Raw genomic sequence first — 25,705 nt, forward strand, 5'->3', positions numbered from 1 at the left:
TTTTTTTTTTTTTTTTTGGTGCTTAGAACACTAGCACTACAGCACTGTGCCTGGAGGTCTTTGGAAAAAAACAGAATCACCAACAAAGAGTGCAAAAATGTGAAAAACATGGCATTGAGATCTAAAACAAAGAAGGCTGAGTGTGGCCTGGTTTGACCTCAGCCAAGATGCGCACTGTGGGAGATTCAAATATTTTGCTGCTCTGTGTGCATCTAAAGATTACTGCAAAAGTGCCACAAGTATTGGTTTAGGGATACAGGTGAATTTTAATAAGTATATATGCAAATACAGAATCTGTGATAATGAAGACTGACTGTAGTAATTTTGTCTTTTTTACTTCCTATCAGATTGAGTTTTAGACCATTGTCATCACAAAGAATGTTTAGAGCCAACTAATTCAGCCCCCTCATTTCACATAAAATAAAAATATGTGCTATAAATTTAAATGTTGTATATTAAAACATCTTATAGCCCAATTAATCATGGAGAGCCTCGTCTAAATTAATGTAGTAGATTAGCTTCTCTTATAAAGTTGTTAAATTTTATTTCTACCTTAAATGCTGTGCTGTCATTTGATAACCAAAAGTAATTTATCCAAAGGAAATTCTAAATGTGAAGTAATATGAGTAACAAAGCCCACAGCTTAATGCAATGACCTCTATCTCAGACCGTCCTGTGAAGAACATTCATCCTAGAACACACATCTGAGAAATGACATAGAAGCTTCCTCTAGGCCCATGCATAAGGCTCTGTGTCCTCCACCAGACCACATTGCTAGCCTAGAATTTTATTTAACAAAAGTGCTCCGATCAACCTCTCCCCATCAACTCGCTACTCTTTGTAAGTTCTGTCAAAACATTTCCATGTAGACCTTCTGACCGACTTTCCTGGTCAGCCTTCTGCAGGGATGGGCCTCAGTTGCTCAGCGACCCCTTCTTTCCCAGACAGATGCCAATGACACTGCTGCCTTCAAATGCAGGTGGGTCTCCCGACATGAGCTCAGAATCATCCAGTGAGGAGCTAGGGTGGGCCCAGCTCTTGGTCCCAGCCCTCTAGCTTGGAAAAGAAATACTGCCCTGGAACTATAAGGGTATAGGTCTTGGCATGGCATTGAGCTGGAGTGAGGTCTTCGTGGTGGAAATGAGAAACCCTGACATGCAGTTGTTTCGTAGTTATGTCACGGGAAAATATGAAATATATCTCCCAACCTGTTAACTATATGATACGCCGAGTTTTAGTTTTCTAGAAATTGAAGAATGAGTCCTAGGAATGACGGAGTTTAAAATTAGGAAGGTATGTATTGATCAGAAAGCTCCTGAGGGGCAAGAGGGGTCCCAAGTGGATAGCCCAAGGACCCCATTTTATAGTGGAGTTTTATAGGGTGAAACCCACGTGGGCACAAGGTGGGCCACAGCCATGAACATCCAATAAGGTTACAAGTACAGTCACTTAGGTAATGGCGGTCCAATTGGGAAGCAAGTCACGTAGTAAGCATGGATGGAAAGAGTAATGATTTTCCTAGGAGGTGGTGGGTCCAGAGGTCTCTGGTGACCCCCAGGGTGGTTGATACCTATCTATACTTTACTAAGCCCAGTTTTTTGAAGATGCATGTGGGTCTGGTTATCTTGTCTCCATCTTGAGGCCTGGTTTTTAGCCAACGTGCCGCTGTGGTGTTTCACCTTTGTCCTGGCCCTTGAGGACTTAGCCCTATCTGACTGCCAATAATATTTCTACCTAGCTCATCTGTGTATCATAGAGCAGAAAGATGAGTGGAGAGTTAGAAACTGCCCCCCTTACAGTAGAGGATTCAGCCCATGACCCACGTTCTTCTGTTCTCCTCTGCCAGCTGTTGAATTAAAAAATTTACCTTTGCATGTTACTCCAGTGCTGAAAGATTCTCAGAGTTGTGAAGGTGGAAAATTAGAAACTTTGTTACATCTTTATGTGTTGGAGAAAACTAGAAGGAGGCTGCCGTACTGGTGACCTAGGTGGAAACAGTAGGATGTGGAGTTCTCCACCTCCTCGGGAGAAGGGAGCAGTTCCAGATGGTTAGGATGAGCATAGGACGTCAGGAGTGTGAGAGTAATGACTTCTGAAGTGTGTGGCCTGACTGGCAGTGGCATTTCTCTGTCTTTGGGGATCTTTCGAAGTCTGAAGTCTCCCTGGCTTAAACATTGATCAGGCTTCAGGCAAATCCCACCAGACCCTCGAACTCTTTGGGCTCCTCTAGTGTTCTAGGAAGATGGCTCTAGGTACAAGACCACAGTTTCCGGGCTTAATCGCAGAAGGACATTTTCAGTTCCCTAGGGAAATTTAAGCTCTTTCCGAATCAATTTTCATAGTTAAAGTACAATTTAGCCGGCCGGATTCATGTACCCAAAATAATCCTTGCATGTTGTTAACTGAAAAAATAAATTACTTCGCAGTGGACTTGCATTTTCTGTATTATCTTTGAAATAATGATAGGACAGAGAATAATTTACTTTTTTGAATTTCCATTTTTTATGTTGATGTTCATTTTCTTTACTGAGTCCTTAAAAGTGACAGCTTTTGATGTCTGGCCTCTCTGCTTTCCTTGGAGTTTCTATCTGAAATATAGGATAATTTCTTCTTGACAGTTGAAGCTGCTTCTTTCCTGAAGGAAATGCAGAAGCCCCTGATTTGGTAGGTGAGGTGCCCAGAAGTACAGAAAGAATGTATTGAAGCAGGGAGACAGCTCACTGTCCTTGCCATTGCTAGCTGCCCTGGCTTCTAGCTCTCCGCTAAAACAGAAATGAGGAGTCCTGGTGGCCTGTAACGGAGTGATTTCACAACTAAGAGAGTTCACATAAAAACTAATTGTTACAGGCAGCCTTGTTCCCTAGGTAGGCTGGCCCCCAGGAGAGAGCTATGCCTCAGCTTTGAAAACCAACTCAGTTAACTCCTGAAGGAAGAGCACTATCCACCTGGAAGCTGCCCCCTGGGGAGCAGCAGAGTGGCTCCCTGCAGAGGAGACCCAGCTTGCCTTTCTGCCCCTGCAGCCGCAGCCAGCTGCGGTGCATGCCAGCGACTCTAGTATTCTCATCAGGATGGGTTTTTTTCTCAAGGTGTTGTTGCTGTGGACCAGGAATATGGCAGCAAGGCGGACAGTGGTTGGGGTTTGGTTGTCTTTTATTTCACCCTGCTTCTGTTTGCTTAGATTATCAATGGGATTAAAACTTTCTTGCTAGGGCTCTAGGTCTATTTCTAGAGTGCAGTGATTGCACCTCCTGCCGATTAGGAAAAAAGATGGAGTGAACACAGTGTTTTAAGGATTTTGTCTCTTTTACACCTTGATCTCTCTATCAGCCCTGAAAAATGTTAAAGATTTGACAGTAGAGTCATTCTTGGGTCTTGGTATCTTGACCGAGAGCCACATTTCGAAGCCCTAGGGGAAGCATTAGTGAAATCTGTCTTCCATTGCGCACAGAGGATCCCTGAGCCCAGCACACCCAGTTTACATTCCTAGTGCACGGAGCAGGTGAGCACTGTACCTGGAGGTACATAGGTGGGCCTTGCTGGTCCTGGAGCTCTCCGGTGCTTTTCACCGTTCTGCATCTGCCACAGCAGTGGGGCCAACTGACTGGTAAATACAGACAGTAAAACGTGGAGAAGGCAATGAAAGAAATCAGCACCTCTAAATCAATTTATAGTGCATGCAAAGCATGTTTTCAAATATTTACAGAATCGCCAAGGGAATTACCTCACTGTTTCTAACTGTTTTGATTGTTTTTTATGACTCGGGCCCAGTAGAGCCAAGCGATGTAATTCCCGAGAGGCTCTGAGCATTCGCTTCAAGCCTCCCCCGAGGAGTCAGGCATAATGGGAACATGCTCCCCGCAATAAACCCACTGCCACTGTGTAGCGAGGGTTATTAATGTGCTGCCGCATGGCGGCCAGGTCTCCACCAAAGAATGCCATCTTTCTTCAGGTTGCAGATCATTCAGGTGAGGGAGCCAGGCTTTGTGGAGATGTGAGCCGTGCTGGCGCAACCCAGGCTTAGGGGCAGCCTTGGGCACAGGCTGTGTCTGCTTTCTGTGTCAGGAAATCCTGACGGAAATGACTCTTGAGCGATTGGAGCTTTGTGGTTACCCCAGGTTCCATCCCAACTGCCCTGGCTTTGTAAGAAGAACCATGCTCTGTCACCAGCTTCTGTCCCAGGGCAGGAGAGGGAAGGGACCCCAGCCAGAAGCAGACCAACTCCAACAGCTTTGGTCCTGTGAGTGTGGGTCCTTTACAAGCATCCACGCAGGGCAATGTGGCGCAGAGGTTGAGGCAGAGGATGTAAGCCCCAAACGCCTGCTCCACCTCCCCGTAGCTGCATGACCTTGGTTGCAGTCCTTAATTTCTCTCTTGATGAAATGGGTTAATCCTCATAAATGTTTAAATCAGTGCCTGGTGCCAGTCCGCTCAAGAATGATTGCCCTTGTTGTGTAGCACTGTGACTTCTGTTTTCAAGACTGGTCTTCACAACAAAGTAAGGGGATGTCAAAACCTTGCTTATCCCAGGCCGCTGAGAAAGTGAGCTAGCTACCTCCAGGGCACCAAAGGGCTAGGCTCTTGGTAGACTGGCCCCATCTGCACTCTTTAAATTTCTGGAAACCATCTCCAGAACCACACAGTCTTCTAGGGCAGATGGTAGAACTAAGAGTGGACCGTCTAAGAGCGAGACTTCAGCTGTTCCCTGGGATCCCCAGCACCTAAAGCTTCACTAGGGAAGGAGCGAGCTGGGGTGCTTGTGTGTGTGTGTGGTCATCCGTGTGTGTGAGACTCAGGGAGTCGTCCTTCACAGGAGCATCCCTATAGTGCAAGTGCTGCGGACCACGGCCCTGACGAATGCCTGCGCCGACCACTCAGACCAGCGCGTGGTCTACTTGGAGCACGTGGTGGTCCGCATCTCCATCTCGCACCCGCGCCGGGGAGACCTCCAGATCCACCTAGTTTCCCCCTCAGGAACCAAGCCTCAACTTTTGGCAAAGAGGTAAGAAGGCTGGGATTCTGGGCCACAGGAGGGCCCCATCTGGGGACTCTGTCCCTGTCTGGTTACTACACACGTGGGGAGTCCTGCCCCTGAAACCTTGTCTTTAAAACAATCGTGCAAAGCTTTCATTGTCAGGAAAAGGTGACAAAGGAGTTGTTGCTCTGTTTTGCTGAGTAGTGGGGTGGTTGGTGGGATTCTGGCTGTGCCTTCATTGGCCTTGAAAGTGCATTGACGGTTGTTATCTATTCTGTTTAATTGGCATTGGAAGCCAGTGCACGTAACCCGAGAGGCTTATCTCCTAGAGCACTCCACTCGGTGTTTGCCACCCTTAGGACCTGCATGATTGGACTCGTGCCAGTGGTCTTGGGTGGGGTGCAGCCAGGGCACCCCCGGACTGCTCTCTGTGGCCTTCTCCCCTAGAGGCTAGCCTCGGACACAGACCGGAAAGTCTGGAAGGCTCGCCCACAGTTTGTGGAAGGCTGTGGAGTCATTCCTTCAGCAAATTTAGAAGCAAGGAAAAGTGTCCAGATGCATTCACATGACGTGCGGGTAGACTGGAGAGATTTATGGGGGCCTGGGGGAAGAAGTGCCTTTCGTCTCTTTCTAGCTTAGGCTCAGCTAGACTTCAGAGAGAAGAAAAGGTTTCATGGATTCGTGAACAAATCAGAATTTCTGGTATCTCTTAAAAACCAGATCTGGCAGCTGTGCCCCCAGCCCAGGAGGGAGCACCTGTGCTTGGGCATGCCCTGAGGAGTCCAGGTGACTCACTGGCATTTTCTGGCTCGGACTCTGCCCTTATTATCTGGGCTGCAGGAGGCATGGCTATTCCAAAACAGGGGTTGTGTGGTAGAAGCTCTCATGCAGCCGTCCCCCTTTTCTTAACTTCTACTTGCACACCTTACATAAGATGGAGAGTTTGGCCTGCTTTGTAAGACTCAGCAGCAATGAAAGGCCATCGGAGCCACTGTCCCAAGGGCAGGGTGTGTGTGTGTTGTGACCCACATCCTTCTACCCAGCTTCTAGGACCAGCAGCCTGCAGATAAGGTAGCAAGCAGTGGATGGCAGTCCCAGCACCAGCTTTGTCCTCAGTGAACTGGAATCGACCCAAGACATACCCTGGTTTTATGGATTCCAAGAGCTTGGCCACCATGCTCAGCCCTGGCCAGGTCCCCCTTTCTCAGCAGAAGAGTAGAGAGGAGGTGTCTTCACCTCCTGAACCCAGAATCAGCCCCACTGTCCCTGTGGAGGCCCTCGTGGGCATAAGCAGTTTGGGAGCACTACTCAGCTAGCTGAAGCTTATTAGTGTTCTGCTCTCGGGATATTTGGTTTTTGTTTTAATTTTTAGAGATTTTAATCTGAACGTGCACTTTCTAGAATTTCCCGAAAAGCTGGAAGTTCTCCACCAGGACCACATTCCCTGCATACCCTGGCTTGGAGCTGAGCAGAAGGGCAAGTCTGCCTTAGGGCTCCCCGAGCTCTGCGATCCTCACCAGGACTCCCACTTGCATTCACTGCCGGCTGTATTTCCACCTGTAGACACCCCAGGTCATAAGCCCTGAAGGTAGCGGCCTGAACTTAATAGCTGCGGTGACAGATGGCAGGCTGGCCGGGTGCCAGTGACTGGAGGGTGTGTGCTTTGGAGCCCAGAGCCTGGGCACATACCCTGGCCCCTCCACTCCCCAGTCACTTGGCTCCTCTTTATCCTTCTCCTCTGGGAAAGTCATCCACTCATTTGCAAACAGTAGGACTCGCAGGAGAAAACAGTAATATGACAAGAACTAATGGTGATAATGCAGATAAGAACGTTTGGCACAGGCTGCCCTTTGTATCCTGCTGCAGTCTGGCTGGCAACACACTGCCAACATCCCCACACACCCCAGTCTGTTCCATTCCCCTTCTCACCGTGGCCCTTCTGTGTCCCTAGCCCAGTGTTGGAGGCCCTTGGGAAGGTGGAGAGCAGGGCCAGAGGTTTATTTGTAGCTACCTACTTGCAAAAAGCAAAACACTGCCCCGAGGCCATTTGGCAGTCACTTGAGTCTGGGAAGTTTGCTGGGTTTTTTCCCCTCAAGGCAGATTTTGTGATTATATCAAGGTTTTGGCTTTAGGATCTATTAACTTCTACCTATTTCACATCTTACTTAAATCAGCAGCCTTTTCAGCGTTGCCAGTTTTATTCATGAAGAGCAAGCTGACATTCCTAAGGACCTCAGCACTTAAAGCTGCTGTCCTTATTCTGTCCCCAGTGTGTCAGGGTTCTTGGATTTGTACTCGAAGACCAGCCCTGACCTTGGCAGTTTCTTGGTGGAAAGCACAGAATGCCTTACTCCCAACTAGTCTCCCTGAAAAGAATGTTCCCTTGATCAACATGTGTACGTTGAGTGCTCAGAGAGCCCCCAAACTGGGAGCAGAATTTCACATCACACGACACTTACATATTTAAGTTTCTGATGAACAATAAAAAGCCCTGTGTTAAAAAAGTTATTTTTCAAAAACAGAGATGGAAAATTAAACTGAAGAAAGAGAAAGGGAGAGTTGAAGCACTTTGAGCTGTTCCTTCCATGACAGTAGCCTGAGAAGGACACTGGGGCTTGAACCAGGAAGCTTAAGGCCCAGGGCTGGTGGGGACAGTCAGGGAAGACCTGCCACTCAGGGAGGAGACTTCTCCTCCTCCTCCTCAACCCAAAGGTGTCTCCCACCCACTCTGGAGCACAATCAGGCCATCGTTGTCATCTCCAAAGGCAACCAAGGAAACTTGGTTCAGCTCTGGAGATTCAGAGGCAACACTTTTAGCCCAAATTTGAGTAGTTATTTGTTTTTACTTATTTGGCAAGAACAGCACACAATGTGGCTCTAAAACCAATGTGGACATATCGTTTATTCCACAAACGTGCATCTCTTAAAGTCTTCCTTTATGAGCCCCTTCCAAGCTTATGTGAGTCGTGTGACCCAGCTTCTCTCTGCTTTTGTGCATCTGAGCACTGAGCATTTGATTCTATGAAATTGGTACTTAGGTGGGGAGGGAGCAAACTCCTGCCACTGCTACAGGAAAGTGGCAGCATTGAGGGCATTGGTTGGATGACCTCGTAAACACCCGCTGATGGCAGAAAGGACACAGAAGGAGAGGCCAGAATGCCCCCTTCAAGTCTCAGCTCTATTGGTTACTGGTTGTGGGACCTGCAGCAAACCAGTATACCTGGGATCCTGCCTCTGTTAATTAGGATGGGTAGAGATTCCTGGGACCAAAACCCAACTGTGACTGGGCGGGTTGATCCTGCCTGCGTGCCCTCCTCTCTAGATGTTAGATAACAGAGGTGAAACTCGGGCACTGAAAACTTCAACATGTGATGTTTGTCCTTTAGCCTCCCCTCTTCTCTCTAGCCCTGCCCAGGGCTTCCACTGGATGGTGCAGGCTCCTGAGGAGTAATTTCTCCTGGACCAGACAAAGTCCTCCTTGACCAGCCCCCTCTGCCTGGCATTGATTTTTCTGACACTGCATCTCCAATTACAGATTGCTGGATTTTTCAAATGAAGGATTTACAAACTGGGAGTTTATGACTGTGCACTGCTGGGGAGAAAAGGCCGAGGGGGAATGGACCTTGGAAATCCAAGACCTGCCATCTCAGGTCCGCAACCCAGAAAAACAAGGTCAGTGGGGCTTGGGCATTTTGTAATAACTTTATATTTCAACCCCTTTAACCCTAGGCCTTTGTTTAACTCATGTCTCTGGTTAATCTTTGTTTTGTGGAAGTAAAAGTCGCATAGCACACAATTTGTCATCTTAATCACATTAAGGTGTACAGTTCAGTAGCTTTTAGTGTATTTGCAGTGTTGTACAACTGTCGCCACTGTCTGATTCCAGGGAACCCCAAACGTATTAGGCAATCACTGCCTATTCCCTCCTCCTTTCCTGGTCCTACTCTCTGTCCTCATTAATCTGTCTGTTCTGGACGTTTTATATAAATAGAATCATACAATCTATGACCTTTTGCATCTGGCTTCTTTCACAGTTTGCCCATGGTGTAGTATGCATCAGAACCTCGTTACTTCTGTGGCCAAACATTATTTTGTTCTGTGTATGTACCATTCATTGTTTCATCCACTGATGATTTTGGGGTTATTTCTACCGTTCAGCTATCGTGCCTAGTGCTCCTGTGAACTTTCATGTCCAAGTCTTTGTGTAGGCGTATTTCACTTCCCTTAGCTACGTACGTACCTGGAAATGAAATGGCAGGGTCACAGGGTGATTTATGTCTAACTGTTTGAGGAATGGCCCAACTATATGCCACATCGACTACACCATTTTACATTCCACCAATGTATGAGAGATTCAGTTTCTTCACATCCTTGCTAACACTCATTATTGACTTTTCTTTAAAAAAAAAAAATAGCCACTCCAGTGGATATGAAGTGTGGTTTGGATTTGCATTTCCTTCATAACTAATGATACTGGGCATCTTTTCATTTTCTTAGTGCTCATCTGTGTAGCTTCTTTGGAGAGAGATTCAAATCCTTTGCCCATTTTAAAAAATTTTGTTACTTGCCCTTTCTTGTTGAATCAGAAGGATTTTTTCAGATATATGATTTGCAAATATTTTTCCCCCATTCTCTGAGGTGGCTTTTTCACTTGAGTGATTGTATTAGTCGGCTTTCTTATTGCTGGGACAAAATACCTGACATTGCCATCCTAGAGAAGGTGAAGTTTATTTTGTCTCACACCTTCAGATGGCTCAGTCCATAGCCGGCTGGCTCCACAGCAGAAGGGCCTAGTGCAAGAAAGCGGCTTCATCTTTAGCATCCAGGAAGCAGAGAGAGAAGATTGAGCCAGAGCAAGAGATATGTCCTCCAAAGCACAGCCCCCGTGAAGCCATCTCCACCCAATGTGTGTTTCATTATGAACTCATCAATGGATTAATTACTATTAAGTACACACCCCCATGATCCAGTCACCTTCTGAAAGCCCTACCTCTGAACACTTTTAGGAGACGTTTAGGGGACTTTTTAGATCTAAATCATAGTGGTGATGGTGTCCTTTAATGCACAAAAGTTTTTAATTTTAATGAAGTCCACTTCATTTTTCTTGTATTACTCGTGCTTTTGGTGTCATGTTTTCAAAACCACTGCCTAACCCAAGGTCACAGAGATTTACTTCTATGTTTCCTTTTTGGAGTTTTATAATTATAGCTCTCACATTTAGGTCTGTGGTCTACAATGAAGTAATTTTTATATGGTATAATGGAGAGGTCCAAATTCACTTTTTGCATGAGGCTTTCCAATTATCAGAAATGTTTTTTATAGTTTTTAGTATGAAAGTTTTTCACTGCCTTGGTTAAACATGTTCCTAAGTATTTTATTCCTCTTAGTGCCATCATAAATGGAATTATTTTCTCAGTTTTGTTTGGGGTCACTTATTTCTTTGGTAAGTCACATACCCTTTCGTAACTGCTTTGTTAGAATCAGTCACGTATTTAACCAGTCTGTATTGAATGCCTTCTATGGTCCAGGCACTGATCTAGGTGAGGAAGCAGTAATCTGGAAGAGAACTAGATTAATCTGCTCATCTTATCCTGTTGTCATCCTCAGAGATCACGAAACTTCCCATGTCTCTGTGACGTGGGCAATACATGGGCAATGCCGGAGTCTTGCTTTTCTGTGGAAAGGTTTCCCCAAGATTGCTTTCATTGTTCTGTTGTTCCTTGTGTGTATAAGATCTTTCTCCTTCCCTGGTTCTTTTCCAGTTCTCTGTGACACACAGCTTCGTGTGAGAGAGAGAGAGAGTGTGTGTGTGTGTGTGTGTGTGTGTGTGTGTGTGTGTGTTACCAGAAAGAAAAAAGAACATTAACTTGCCTTATGCAGAAAGCTGACTCTAAATTATCAAGTCGTCTATAGGGATTCTAGCTCCCAAAATCACTTTCCTTCTGATTTTAAAATAACTATCATAAAAAGTGCTACTATCAAAATTCTAAAAATACAAAAGCATAAAATTGTAAATGACTTGAAATTTACTTATTTCAAGAACAGAAGCTCCTAAATCGTTTCTTTTAAAAGCCACGACATACATGAGCCTACTGTTAAAAACTTGAGGGGCGACTTCCTGTGCCGGCTGCACCCTTATACACCCACCACTCTGTGGGCACTGTGCTGCAAGCCACCTGCTTGCCCAGGAGGCTGGCTGTGCAGACCGGAGGCTGGTGGTCCACACTTCAGTGCTGTGGCCTGCTGGATCTTTCCCTGGACCCTCCCACGTGCTGGGGCTGTGAGCCGGGAGGGACAGTGGTGCCCGGCTCTTCCCCCACGTCCTCTCCCACTGAGCTCCCCTGTGTGCCCAGCCTCGCCTTCCTCTGCATCCCCTCCAGCCTCCACTTACTTCCGGCTGTGTCCTTCTCCTGCTGGCACTCAGCCCACTCCTGTCCACATCACCAAAGCAGGGGCTGCTCAGGGTCCCTCAGGTGGGAGTCGAAGTCTGGGTCTCTAACAGAGACAGCTTCTCTGCTGGCCACATGGGGCGGTGGTTAAGGCTGTGGGGCTCAGAATGAACCTTTTACAACAACTAGGCCCTGGGCGAGTCACAGCTTTTCTGGGCCTCTGCCTTCTCATTTACAAACCGGGGCAGTGACGTCCACCCTGAGGAGTTCTAGTAGGCTGTAGTCATTCGTACAGGGAGGGAACTGAGAGCCCAGTGGCCCACAGTGGCCCCAGTGTACCTACTTCCCGAAGCGCCTTCCACACCCTCTGGGCCCTGGCCACCTCCAGGGTGCGCCTCGTTGGCCTCCTTGAAGGATCCCTTGCCTGCAGCCCCAGGCATGCTCCTGGGCCCCTGCCTTGTCTTCCTTCCGACCCCAGGGTCTCATCCAGCCCCCTGGACACTACCTGGTAAAGGTGCCCAAAGGCCGCCTCTCCCTACCCTCACGCAGCCCAGCCCTGCTCTGCACAGCCTCTGTGGACTCTGTGCGGGGCTCCCATGGGCTGTGTGTTCCGGGCATCTCGGACCCAACTCCCAAAATGGGTCCTCCCGTTTTCCCCACTGATGTGCATAGCCCACTGTCTGCTCTCTTGCTCAGACAAAGCCCAAGAGTCAGCCTTCAGTCTTCTCTTCTTCTTCTCCACCAACTGCCTCTAGCCCCTCTCTTTGTGCCCCGCCACCCTCACCTCTTCTCATCCCTGGCTTTCCTGCCTCTGCCTCGGTGGCTACAGCAGCTGATGAGCCCATGATACACAATTCAGATAGCTGTGTACCCCTGCTGAGCACCGCATGGCCTGCCATGGTTTTGTTTTGTCTTTTTTGTTTTCCACAGTACTAAAGATTGAACCCAGGCCCTTCTCGCTGAGCTCCATCCTCGGCCTTTTTTTGATTTTTGATTTTGAGACAGGCTCTCGCTAAGTCAGTAAGTTGCCCAAGCTGGCTGGAACTCACAGTCCTCCGGGTGTGCTAGAAGCACAGGCCGGTGTCGTTATGCTTTGCTGGCCCCTCACAGTTCAGAGAGCAAGTCCTCTTCTCTTAGTCTGGCCCACAAACCAGCCAGCACCTCTCCACCATGCTCTGTTTCCTCTTCCCCATCATACTGACTTCTCTCACTTCCCTGAACATGTGTGGTCTGACCCACCACAGGGCCCTTGTATCTGCTGCTCTCTCCTCTGGAAATGCTTATTCTACCCAGGTATCCCCGTGATTGCAGCACAGACCGGGCCTCCGTGGCTTCATAGGAATCTCTGTAGTAGACGTCGTGCTAGCTATCACATCCCGTATTACAGGAACAGAGGTAGAGGATGAGAGCGAGAAGGAGTAAAAATTGCTAATATTCCTATTTTACACTGGCCAGCACACAGAGGGCTAATAGATCTTGATTCTTAACACTGATAGAGACATATGAGATCAAATATCTTTGTGTAATACAGAAATAAAAAAAATTTAAAACAAGATGCAAACCTTCCAAATCACCAGAATCGTACCTGGAGTGTCTGTGGCACAGGTAAGAGGGCCACAAGGCTGCAGAATGTGATGGAGTCACCCACTGAGGGTCACGGGGTGGAATCACACCGGGCTTTGTAAGCTGCTGAAAGGACTTGGTGGGAACTTCTTCATGGAGGACAGCAACGATCTGAACTTCATAGTAACAGGCTGACTGACGGCTCGGTCACAGACACCGAAGTGGGAGTGGAGAGAACAAAAGACAGGGAGGCCAGTGAGGAAGTCGCTGCAGTAGGAGGAAGGTGACTCAGCCCAGGGCAGCAGCAGTGGAGCTGTGTGAACCAGCCCATTTCCAGAAGTAGAGCTGAGAGGCTCGCTGAGCAGATGTGGGCTGTGAGAGGGGAGAGCAGGCATCACTGGTCCTGCGGAGTAGAAGACTGGAGCTGCAATCCCCAAGATGTGGACCAATGCAGGAGGAGCAGGTCCTACAGATAGATCAAGAGCTCCTTTGGGGTGGGTTAAATTGAAGACAGTGATGACTCTGGGTAGAATTGTGGACCTGTGGTCTAGGGCAGAAGGAGCTCATGACATGTGTTAATTATATCGCCTCTCCAGGGCGTGGGCCACTGAAGGGCTCCTTATGCAGCAGTCCTTAATACCCACTGGAGCCCAGGAAGTAACACGCACTTGTGCTGAGCAAGCTTTGGTGCAGCAGCAGTGCATAGACAGAATCACATCCCTGCACCCCTTTCCACCCAGCCAGGTGCTGCTACACCAGCTCCACCCTGCCCTTGAGCTGCCAGATTTGCTGTCTGGAGTGTTGTTGATGGGCCCCTGTGTGTCCCTACCTGCCTGCAGCCACTGTCCTCACTGTGGCAGCTGGCCCATTCCTCTGGTCCACCCTGCCTCTGCTCTGTGCTCAAGGACACTCCCTGGGCATCTGAGGCAACTCCAGACCTCTCCCTGGGTCGTGATAGCTACACCATAGGTGTTGGTGAATTAATGAGTGCCATTGGGATTGCCTGTAGTCACCACATGAGCAGATGCTCTGCTAGGGATGTGGAATTGGTGGATGCAGGGATGCTTCCCAAGAATGGCCCCACATGAAGTCCTGAGGCAGGGCCACCTCCATCCTCAGGCATGGTTAGAATCTGGGTCTTTGTTTCTGGGGTTGAAATAGAGAGGAATAAACATCTCATGGTTGCTTTTCACTCTGACCTGTGACTTACTGGAATTTGGGAGGTGGGGACAGATTCCCCAGTATTGTCATAGAAAACCTGCACATTCCTGTGGTGGCTTTTGGGGTGGCTGAGTCTTCAGAGAACTCCTGTTCCTGAATGTGGTCTGCAGAAACAGCAAGTTCAGAAAAACATCTGGCCAGTCAAGGTCAGCATGCTCTTCCTTGCATGTGCAGTAAGAACAGGTTCCTTTTTCTGGAACTTCAGCATGTCCAGGCACCCACATGTATGCTGCAAGCACAACTGGAGTCCACCTTGGGCCCGTTACCATCTCTCTGTGGTGGAATCCATCTCATGGGGCAACTGCAACATAACCTCTCCAATGTTATCTCACCCTCCTTGAGAGTCGGTCTTGTGCTCATTGCTCAGAGTGGCTACTGAGGCTTCCCAGGAAGTGAGATGAAGTGTGGAGGCCAGAATCTGTCAGATGGGCTAGCAGAAATGAAGGTGCCCTTTCTCAGGCTGATGTGTGGATTGGGATCTTGTGAGGTCCATCTGAGTTTGGCTCTCTTCAGCCTCCAAATGTATAGCCGCTCTCTCAGGGGTCTGTGGCATCAAGTCGGGGGCGGGGTCTACGTGTCCTACGGGATGTTTGTCCTATGAATGTTTGAAGAGTATCTTAGCTTCTTTTCTCATTGCTGAGTCAAAATACCTGACACCCAAAGTTAAAGGAGGAAAGGTTTATTTCAGCTCAGTTTAGAGAGGTTTCAGTTCAGAGTTGGCTGGCTCCAAGGCAGGGTGGCATGGCAGAGGGACATCGCAAAGGAGAAACAGTTCATGGCAAAGAAGGTCAGGCAGAAGGCAGCAAGCAGCAAGCAAGCAACCAGCAATGACCCCACCAGCCCTCTTTCCATCTCTTATATTTTATCCATGCTACCTGCCCTTATGGTGGGTAGCAGTCACACCCTTAATCCTAGCATTGCACTGTGAATCAGTCCCTGCATTATATAACCTAGATCCAGCTACCTCTGAAAATCCCCACCTATGAGTGCATGAGGCTTTGGGAGCACATCTAGCCACAAGCCATAATAAGGAATTTCTGCCACAACCAAATAATGCCAGGCAGGTATCCAGGAAGCCTGAGACACAGTCCCAGCCTCTGAGGAACTGGCAGCCTAGGTGGGGATGGTTCCCTGGTCAAGAACTAATAATACCACACACCAGACCCCAAGGCCACCAAAGACACAGAGGATTGTCCAGAATTCACCAAAGTAAACCTACTTCCTTCCAGCTGAAGGAACAGGAAGGACTTATAGGGAAGTGTGCACTTTAAGGCCTGCCAGATTTTCAGAATTGCCCCTACACTCATTTGGGTTTTTTGCCTTGTTCTGGTTTTGTGACAGGGTCTCACTATGCCCAGTCTGATCTCAAACACATGGGCTCAAGCGATCCTCCCACCTCAGCCTTTTTAGCTGGGCCAGCCAGTGTGCTCCACCACTTCTGGGTCCCTGCTTTGAAGCGTCAAGCAGGGCCCACAGTTCCCTCACTGGGCCCCCTACCTTGGGGGACACCCCAGGACTGCCTTGGCTCACCTGGCAGTGAGATGGACCACAGGTGGAGGTCTCATGATGCAGCAGGGCTTCCACACCTGCCTGGAGGGCAGACAGAGGGGACGGTGTCGGGCTGACGTGTGATCCTCCGTGATAACCTGCCCCGACTCTCCTTCCTCCTGGGGCAGGTCTGGAGCTGCCTCAGATGCCCAGGGACTTGAGCGCAGAACAGAGGTAGAGAGGACCAGAGGAAAGGGCCTACCAGCGGCTGCCCACAGGTAGGGACACAATAGGAAGGAGATGTTGAGATTGCTAGAGTCTGAGATTTCTAGAAGTGGCTGTAGTGGCAGGAAACACCAGCTAGCAGGAATGGTTAACTAATGCTGGGGGTGAAAGGGAACTGTGAGAACCAGGTGCTCTGCCCACAGGAAGTTCACTAAGGCACAGTTATGCTCTGCCTGTGGGGCTGGTCCCAGAGTAGGCACCATTCACAGGAACCTGCACCTGAAAGGCCATGCCAGGGTGACAGCCTCCCAGAGAGTGGTCACAGTCACTGTTTGAGCCAAGTGGGGACCTCAGTTCTGTGCATGATTGTCACACAGTAGGTGGATGAGAGAAAGGGAGGACTGTTTGCAGCCAGCCTGAAAGTGAGGTCGCACAGTGCCTGGCACCTGAGTCTGCAGGTCGATCTGATGGTGTCTATTGCCAAGCTCAACTCAGGGAGGTGACTCCAGGTGACCAAGGTGTCACCAATTCTAGGATTCAGAGTTACCGAGTTCTTGCAGGCCAAGAAAAGTACGGTCTGTGGTACTGTCAGGGCCAACTGCCCTCTTCATGTTGTCAACTTGAATTGACACCAAAGGGCCTGATCTTTCCCTCTCTGGTCATCCGGTGAGAGCGATCTGTGAGTGTGACATCACCGCTGGCTTTGGTGCCTGGCATAGCGCAGCCAGGACACAGGCACAGCACCCAGAAAGAGCAGCTCTCTTTCAGGCCCTGAGAACCATTTCTGGGGGTGGGCCTCTTCCTCAAATCTCTGCGATTGCTGAAATATAAAGAAGAAAAAAAAGTTCAATTTTATTGGTATGCTGTGTAAAAAGTGCTTGAAATTCCCAGATAAGACCTGAGGTTTATTAAGTAATTAAGTGATCTGAATCATACGTTAGCTTGGATAATACTCACGTCTGTCAGATTGCACTTGGCTTCTGTAATTAGTTTTAGCACCATTTTCTAAACCTGCATAACGATTAGTCATCCTCTTTCCTCTTCAGTTCCCTCCTTGGCTGAGGAAAGGGTATTCCTTCTCCCAGGATCACTGTCCAGCAGGAGACAGTTTACGAATGGAAGTGAGTTCAAATCCCACTTCCTGGTTGGCTACATGGGCAGGTAGCTTTTCGTTCATTTCTGCATTCAGCACAAGTTTATTGAACTCATCTTCGTGTCAGGCCTGGGACACAGAGTGAGGCGTATGCGGTCCTTGCATACACAGGTAGAGGGCGGCTTCCACACAGAGAGCCTGCAAGTTTGGAAAGACAGGTGCTGGCATGGGTACAGAGAGCACAGGGGAGGGGCTCGTCCTGCAGAGAACACCTTTCAGGGAAGTTTGTGCTATTTCCATTCAGAGTATTCGAACTTTAAAGTTCAGGCACTGAGTGCAAGGGATTTCATTCTCTGGGAAATGTGTCTGCTTTCTCTTCTGGAATCAAGTACCAGACAGGCCTGGGCTGGGTCCTCCTGCCTCAGTTTCCCCAACTCTGCAGCCTTGGCTCTGGGCCTCTTCTCTTCAGACACTTTACTAAGGGGAGGAACTTCTCCATCCATCACCTCCCTCTCAACTTCCAAGCTGCATGAGGTCACGCCTGGGACACAGGCAGAGCCTATCACCTGCCTGCGCCAGGCCAGGATGACTGCCCAGGTACACAGCCTCCTCGGGCAAAGGAGGGCCCTGCACCTCCGAGTGACCTGGGGCTGCTGCCAACACCTTGATGCAGGTGGAACCTGGGTCCTCCCTATGCAGCGGGAGCTGGGCTTGGCTCCGTTCAGCACCAGGGGGCACCTGGTGCTTTCCTTACCTTGGGCACCTAACTTAGCTGTACACCCACTATGTGCCAGGTCTCCTGGTAGGCACTGGGTGAGGTGTGCTTCCTCATCCTGCACCTCTGTGTCCCCTCCAGCGTGGGGTGCAGCTCAGTGCCCTGCGGGGAGGGCTCGCATGAGTTCGCTCTGTGCAAGGCTGCAACTTCACTGCTGTAGTCTGGCCCTCCTCCCTAACTCCAGCTCACCCAGGAGCTTGGGCCTCTCCCACCATTTCCCCTGCCAGAGGGGACTGCGAGGCATCAGAATTCAAACGGAGAGAATAATCGAGCAGGCCTCCCAACCCTCTTTCAGTAATTGTCACCGTGTATCTTACTTCGTGACTCCAAAGGGTTTTAGTTTTAGTACTTGGTATTCGCATAGTAATAAATAGGCTGTCTGAGACAATTGATGGCATTTTTAGAAATTCTATGTCATTCCCTTGAATGCTAAGATTTACTCTTTCAGAGTAAAATTTCCCTTTTTTCTGTATTCTTTCCCCCATTTCTGAAAGAGCAGAAATCCATACGGTGTCATTGGCTTTTCTTTAGACACCCACCCATTGAGGGAAGAAGTCAAATTTATCAAAAGAACAAGGGAAGGTTAAGGGCAATAATTCGTACTTGCATGTTCTCAATGTGTGTGTATTTGATCTCATTTTTAAAAATCTGTAAAGAATCAGGGGTCTTAAACAGTTACAGATAATAGTAAGGAATTAAATTTTATGAAAAAAGTTCTCAGTGCCAGCGAATGATGTCGATACCATGGTATTTACAAGGGAAACGCCATTTCCATGCAAGAGATCTGCTTGAAAATACAGCAAGGGGCACAGGGCGGTAGAGCAGAGAGGGGATGCCTCAGTTCTCTAACTGTATGTGAGGGGGAGATGCCCCATGTGCCACGGAGAACTCGTTTCTTTTCTTCATATTTGGACATTTTTAAACCCCCAATCCATCGATCTGAGATCCAGTTGTGTATAAAGCGGAGCAGTGGCGTGGATGAGAGTGGCAGTGGGGTGTGTGTGCATGTGCGTGCAGGTGCATGTGGGTGCGTACGTATCTGTGTGCCTGCTTCCGTGTGGTACCTGTGTGAGTGCACGTGTGCCTGTTCTGCTGTGGCACAGAGGTAAAGCTCTGGGGCACCTCACCTGCTCAGATCCATATTCTGCATCTCGCCAGCAATGGCCCCGGTCAGGTCATTTCCGTACTCTGAGTCTCAGGCGTTCCTCTGCACAGGTTGTTGAGAGGGTTACATCAGTTGGTGGCTGTGAAATGCGTAGCATCATCGTGACTGACTTGACTCTGCTCAGCAGGCTCTCCTTTGTTCTTAACCCTCGTTTTGTGGAAGAGGAAGCCAAGTCCAAGCTACATCCACAAGCCTGACTGAGCTCACCCCTCTAAGGGGCAGGACCTACACTCGGGCCCCTCGGCCTACCCTAGGCCACCCTCCTGCAGCTGGTGCATTCTCCTAGGCCCATTCATAGGCCATGACTGGCCCTTAGTTGATTGATTTATTCTCTTTAGTCCTGTGGCCGGTGGTTTTTACCCATCTGGCTGCATGATATTGTGAGTTGTATTTTTTATTTAGCATGTTCTTAGAAGACAGAAGCCAAATGAAATATTAATTAGTAGTAGATGTCTTGTCCCGGAAGCCTGTGCTGAGTGCAAGTCAGGAGTCATAGGTGTGTCTCTCCAAGAGACTAGTGGGACTTTTGAGACCCTGCCATGACCCTGCGAGGATGGGCACAATCCTTCATTTTTCACTCCAGTCAAGCACTTGGAACACAGAAAGTACTTGGAGAGATGCCTGTAAGGGTTGTTCCTATGTACTGTTGTCTTAGGTGGGAAGATTCTGGGGTACTGGTGTTAGAATCGACACATAAATCAAGAGAAGAGCCAGATAATCCGTAAATAAAGCCAGAAAGGTACTCCTTACAGCATCCTAAAGCATAAGAGAAGGACTAGTTCCAGTATACCCTGTGGATACCAGAATCCTGGGGTGCACCAGTCCAGTATATAAAATGGCATAGTATTTCCTTAATAATCTACATACATCCTCCTGTCTGCTTTCAATCATCTTTAGATGACTTACAATACCTAATACAATATAAGTGTTAGCTGTGTGCTTGTTACACTGTGTTGTCTTGGGGAAAATGGCAAGATAAAAATCTATGCACGATTTTTGAACGTTTTTGATCTGCACATGGTTGAATCTGTGGATAAGGAACCACAGATATATAGACCTAACTACACAGCACTTGAGATCAGTGGGGAAGGAAAGAAGTGCTAAGTAAAAACTATTGGCAGCTGACTCGTAGTTAGAAAGGACATGATTATCATGATTGATGAATATATGTAAGATTAGAAACTGCTGTTTGGCTAAAAAAATACCATAATTATATTAAAATTAGGGAATATTTATAAAATACTTTGGACAAAGTTGAGTAATCACAGATGGCTGATTTTTTTTTTTTAACTTTTCTGTATCCCAGGAGTTGGCAAACTTTTTTGTTTTAAGGGCCAGATAGGCTTTCTGGTCTCTGTGATAACTATTTCCTACCACAACAATAATACAAAAGAAATTATGTTGCTGCAGCGTGTCCTGTGTTCCAAACTGACTGCACCAAAAACTGTGGTGGGTCTGGGGACATAGTTTGCTGCTCTTTACCGTGTTTACGAGTTGGAGTTGAATTTAGTACTGTTTCTTGGTAAAGAAGAGACCTTTTTTGGGGGTGTTGTTTGAGGCATCTGGCTATGTCCCTGTTTTCCCACCCCAGATTTGAACTGTCCTGTGTGCTGTTTAACAACACCCTGGGGGGAGCTTTGAGTATCCATGGCTGTGATCACGTGTAGGTTGGTAGGGATATATAGCACATACATTCATTATAAATCTCACTGGTATAAAAGACGTGCATTTGTATAGCATATATTTTACAAATAATAATCAAATGTACACCACTCACTGTAAATTCCATATAGGCACTTGGTTCTCAGAAAAAGCTTTCATTGATTTTTGCCAAATTCTTATAATCCATGGCCAGCCTGTGATTGCAACTCACGAACAATTCTCCTTCCAACATAGCTATTGGATAACATCTTTGTCAGAAACAGCAAAGACATGTAGGAACTTTATGCATTCATCAATAATGTGAATAACTTGTTTTGCTGATTGGGTAAAAGCTTTCAGAGACAGGAAGAACATTTCTGCTGCTTTTTATCCTGTTGACAGAGTAATGACTGCAGACAGTGTGCTTTTGAATTCATCTGCATGATTGGCATTTTCTCCATCATTTTCTTAAGCCTAGAAAAGCAACAACAAATTAAGCCTTTACTTGTAGCAGTTATCTATTTCCGTGTGGAAACACTCCCATGAAGTCTAGTTCAAAGTGTAAAAAGACACATGGGGATATGTTAAATTTTTAAAGTTTATTTGAGCAAACAGCAGTTCATGAACTGACCAGTACCAGACCCAAGCAATTTGATTTCTTTGGTTGAAGGGAAGCTTTTATAGTCAAAGCAAAGGTATTATTTGATGAGTTGAAGTTTGAGCAGTTGCCTTACTTGGATTGTCTTGGTAGGAAGCTCAAGACAATAAAACTAATGCCCCCTTAGTTGGCTATGATTGGTTGAACTTAAATTTTATTTTCTTTTAAATTAGCTACATATCAGAACCAGGTCTGAATGGGGTGTGAATGTGCTCTTGTAGGAGCCCAGGGCACTAGACCCCCTCAGTCTCTTGGTTTCCCATTTAACCATCAGTTATGAAGGTGACACAGTGGCAAACAGACGTGGGAAGAGAACAGTAGCCACCTTTAGGCAGTGCTCCCCTGTATGCAGGAAAGATCTGAGTAACCCCAAAGCCTAGAAAAATGACCAAATGTAGTAAAACTCATTGGAAAGTGATGACTTTTGAGTATTCAATACCTTTGGGTTTTGTTTGTTTTTATAGTACTGAGGGTAGAACCCAGGCCTTGCACACATAGGCAAGCACTGTACCAGCCTTCTTTGTTCACGACATAATTTATTACATTGTAAACTTATACCACTTAATTTTAAATAAAGGCTGTGTTTGTGCCAGGGATTTGGCTCAGTGGTTCTGCTGCCTACCTCGCAAGTGCAAGGGCCCAAGCTCAATCCCCAGTACCAATAAACAAACAAACAAACAAACAAAGGCTGTGTTTGACAACCAGCTCACAATGTTCCTGAAAATGTTAATGATAAATTAATTAAATAATTAAATAAATGTGAGCCCAAGCTCTCTACTGTGTATTGAGAATCATAGAGGTACGGGACTGTCTTTCTCTGATATAAATATATTGTAAGGAGAAAGCACGGGCCAGCTAGGGATGGAGCTTCGTGGTAGAGGATTTGCTGTGTGTGCCCGAGGCCCTGTGCTCAGTCCCCAGTACCATCCCCAAAAAGTGGAGGTGGGGGAAGCATTTGGCCTGTGAATGAAGTCAGACCAGACATGGGGCTCTGCTCCCCACCCCAATTCCTCTTTCCCTGAATGGAATCCCCTTCCAAATAGAGTCTCCGCCACCACAATCTAGGGCTCTCATTTCATTGACTTCTTTCTTTTCAAGACCCTCTTAGAAGAACAAAGGTCTAGTTCTCATCGACTCAACTGCTTATTTAATAATTCAAAGTAAATTAAATAAATTAAAGTAAATCTTGCTAATCATTTAACAGAGAGACCCAAAGTTAAAAGAGGAAAGGCTTATTTCTGTTCATAGTTTGTAGAGATATCAATCCGTAGCCGGCTGGTTCCAAAGCAGTGTGGTGTAGCTGAGCAAGCAGAAGGCAACCACAAGCAGCAGCAAGCCTGCCTTCCCTCTTCTCCCTTTATATTCCATCCAGGATGGAAGCCTCTTGATTCATGCCACTCATACCCCGTTAGGGTTACTATTTTACACACCCTTAATCCCAGTACCATACTCTTAATCCACACTGACACACTCTCATCCAGCCACCTCCAGAACTCCCCACCTGTGACATCATGAGAGTTTGGGGGGACAATCTAGATACATGCCATAACATTCCGGCCCTGACCCCCAAAAGGCTCGTGCACATCCTATTATGCAAAAGGCATTTAGCCCATCTCTAAAGATTGCCAAAGTCCTAATAGTTTCAGAATTTCTGAAAAGTCCAAGTCTAAAGTCTCCTCTGCAAGCCCTCTTACAAATGAAAAGAAAGTTAAACGCTTCCCACATATAATGGCATAAGAAAAGCATTCCCACTCCAAATAGCAGGATAGATAGAAATGGGGCCAAAGCAGGTCTAAAATCTAGAACAGCAAACTTTAAGTCCCTTAGCTCCATGTCCAGCATGCTGGGTAATCTGTGACAAGATGTGAACTCCACTGCCGATGGTTACATGACTTCTCTCTTGGGCTGACTTTGCTCCCTCATTGCAGCTTTCCTCAGATGATCCACACTCCTGGCTTCTTCAGTCTTCAGGGGTCTCTACTGAACCTTTAGCTTGATTCTCACAGCCTCACACACTGCCCTCTCAGGGGCACCCTGCCTGGTCTCCCAGGCCTTCTTCTGAAATCTGAGTGGAAGCCTTCCTGACTCCACAGTTCTTGCATTCTCTATGTGCCTAAAAGCAGCACCATATGGATGGTCCACCACCAGCTGAATCAGTACCAGGGCTTCTTCCTGTCTTGGATGTAATGGTCGAGCACCTGGATTGCTGAGCACTGTGAACCCAGTCCTAAGGAACAGATTATTTAGGTTGCTGTCATTCTGGAACATGGTGCTCTGGTGCTTTCTTCTCAAAACAAACTCTTTCACCTTTGCAATTTTGAGGCTGCAAAGGCTGGAATCCTGCTGGTCCTTGTGATGACTTCAGCAATCTTTTCTATTGCTCTGTTCCTTTTCAGCAACCAAATTCTCCTCTACTCCATCTGTGCAGGCCATAACTTTACTGGAGCTTTCTTTCAGGCCAAACTCAAAATTTTTAAAATCTTTCTTTTGGGCCTTTTTCTCTTGATTTTAAAAATACAGCAAGCTAAAAGCTCCTGGCAGGTAGCCATGCTACCACCTCAACATTAGACTGCCTTGAAATTTCTCCTGGAAGATTAATTAGTCCACTGCACTTAATTTCAGTTTCAGGCAAAGTCTCTGGACAGGAGCACAATGCAAACAACTTTCTGCCAAAGCATGACACACATAATCTGCAGTCCAACAGCCAGTGCAGTCCTTGTTCCTAACTGAAACCTCCTGAGCGTGTTTTTTACTAGATGCAGTGCTATCTGCATTCTGATTTTCTCAGCTCTGATCAGAATCTCCCATCAAGTTCAGATTACAGCACTCCAGGGCTGCTTCTTCAGCTGCCAAATCCAAACCTTTTCCAAACTCTTCCTGCAAGCCAGTTCCAAAGGTTTCTGAACGACATGGCCAGGTAACATCACAGCAGCAACCCCACTCTTAGTACCAAAATCTGTTTTAGTTACTTTTCTTGTTACTGAGACAAAATCCCTAAGAGCCAAAGTTAGAGGAGGAAAGGTTTATCAGCTCACAGTTTGTAGAGGTTTCAGTCCATAGTTGGCCGACTACAAAGCAGGGTGGCATAGCAGACGGACATCATAGAGAAGAAACAGCTCATGGCATGGCAGGGTAGGCGGAAGGTAGCAACAAGCAGCAACAGGCCTGCCTTCCCTCTCTCCCTTTATGTTCCATTTAGGCTATAAGTCTATTGATTGATGCCACTCAAATCCACAGTGGGCTACTATTATCTACAACCTTAATCTGAGTATCACACTCAATCCATATTCGTAATCCTAATCCAGCCACCTTTGAAACTCTCTGTGTACGGACACGTGAGACTTTAAGGGGACATCTAGATATAAGCCATAACATCCCCCAAGATTAGATAATCTCAGATAGACCTTTATTCTTTGTTATGACTTTAATATGTAAAGAGTATTTACAAACCACTAAGAAGCATGCAAAGCATCTCACTAGATGAATAGGCTTAGCCCCTGCAAAGGAAATTCATGAAGAAAAAAATAACAATAATCAATAATGATAGATATTCAACCTTTGTAGTAATCAAGGAAAATGTAAATTAAAACAACAAGAAGGGGGTATCATGATCTAAACTAAAAAATAGAAGCCCCAAGGATCATGAAACAAATACCAGAATGTTCGTGGCATTCTGTATTGGGTGCACAGCATGGATCCCGACACCAGCTCTCCCAATTACTGGCTGAGAGTCCTTGTGGCCATTAGTGACCCTCTCCTAAGCATGCTGTAAGACCTGGTAGGAGTGAACATTTCTAGTGCAACTTGAATTGGCTCATCATGGGCTCAGGTCTCCCCACCCACCTTCTCTGAGTGTAAGTTTTACCACGGACTAGAAATTGGTGTGTTTGCTCCCCAGGATATCCTAGCCCAGGGGTGACTGGTAGGGACCTACCTCCACTAGGAAGATTCACCTGGCTGTGACTTCTGGAAAACTCTGAGGTTTGGCAACAACAGAATCCAGGGTGCTGCGTTAAAGGCAAACCACATTGCCCTCCAGTCAACTGGACCGAAGGAAAACGCTTTCAAAACTCAACAGGTGCATTTCCCTTCTTCCTTTCTTCTCCTTAAGCAGTACGTACTCCAAGAAAAGCAAACAAAAATTTGCTCACCAACAGCTTTGTTTCCAAACTGCTGTGCAGAGATAATAAGCCCCGAATTGCCCTAGCTTTTCAGTGGCTTTTGTGTGCACTTGGGCATTTGCCCAGAGTCAGAACCACTGAAGCCGTTCCCACACATCTTGGCTTTCTTTGGAGTTCAGCCCAGTACACCTGACTCCTCTCATCTGCTGCTGTGGAATCCTATCTTTAGTTCTCTCCTTCCCATAAACCTGAGAGTTGAAGCTGGGGAGAAGATCCAAAAGATCCACTCACAATTATAATGCTTTTGTCCAAACTTGCAAAGTAAGCTGTGGAGGCACCGATAAGAGGACTAACCCTAAAGCGTAGTCCATCAGCCTGAGAGGCGCGAGTGGCA

General features: G+C 47.2%; 1 protein-coding gene across 1 annotated transcript in view; it reads left to right on the top strand.

The window, feature by feature from the left end:
• Positions 1-25,705, top strand: part of Pcsk6 (proprotein convertase subtilisin/kexin type 6) — a 144,021-nt gene that overhangs the window by 82,768 nt on the left and 35,548 nt on the right. Inside the window, exons 12-13 of the mRNA XM_010611088.1 lie at positions 4,811-4,999; positions 8,508-8,644. Coding sequence (XP_010609390.1) covers positions 4,811-4,999; positions 8,508-8,644 — 326 coding nt within the window. The remainder of the gene's footprint in view (positions 1-4,810; positions 5,000-8,507; positions 8,645-25,705) is intronic.

Source organism: Fukomys damarensis, unplaced genomic scaffold (genome assembly GCF_012274545.1).
Source record: "Fukomys damarensis isolate Sample0158 unplaced genomic scaffold, DMR_v1.0_HiC HiC_scaffold_7, whole genome shotgun sequence".
NCBI classification, from domain to species: domain Eukaryota; kingdom Metazoa; phylum Chordata; class Mammalia; order Rodentia; family Bathyergidae; genus Fukomys; species Fukomys damarensis.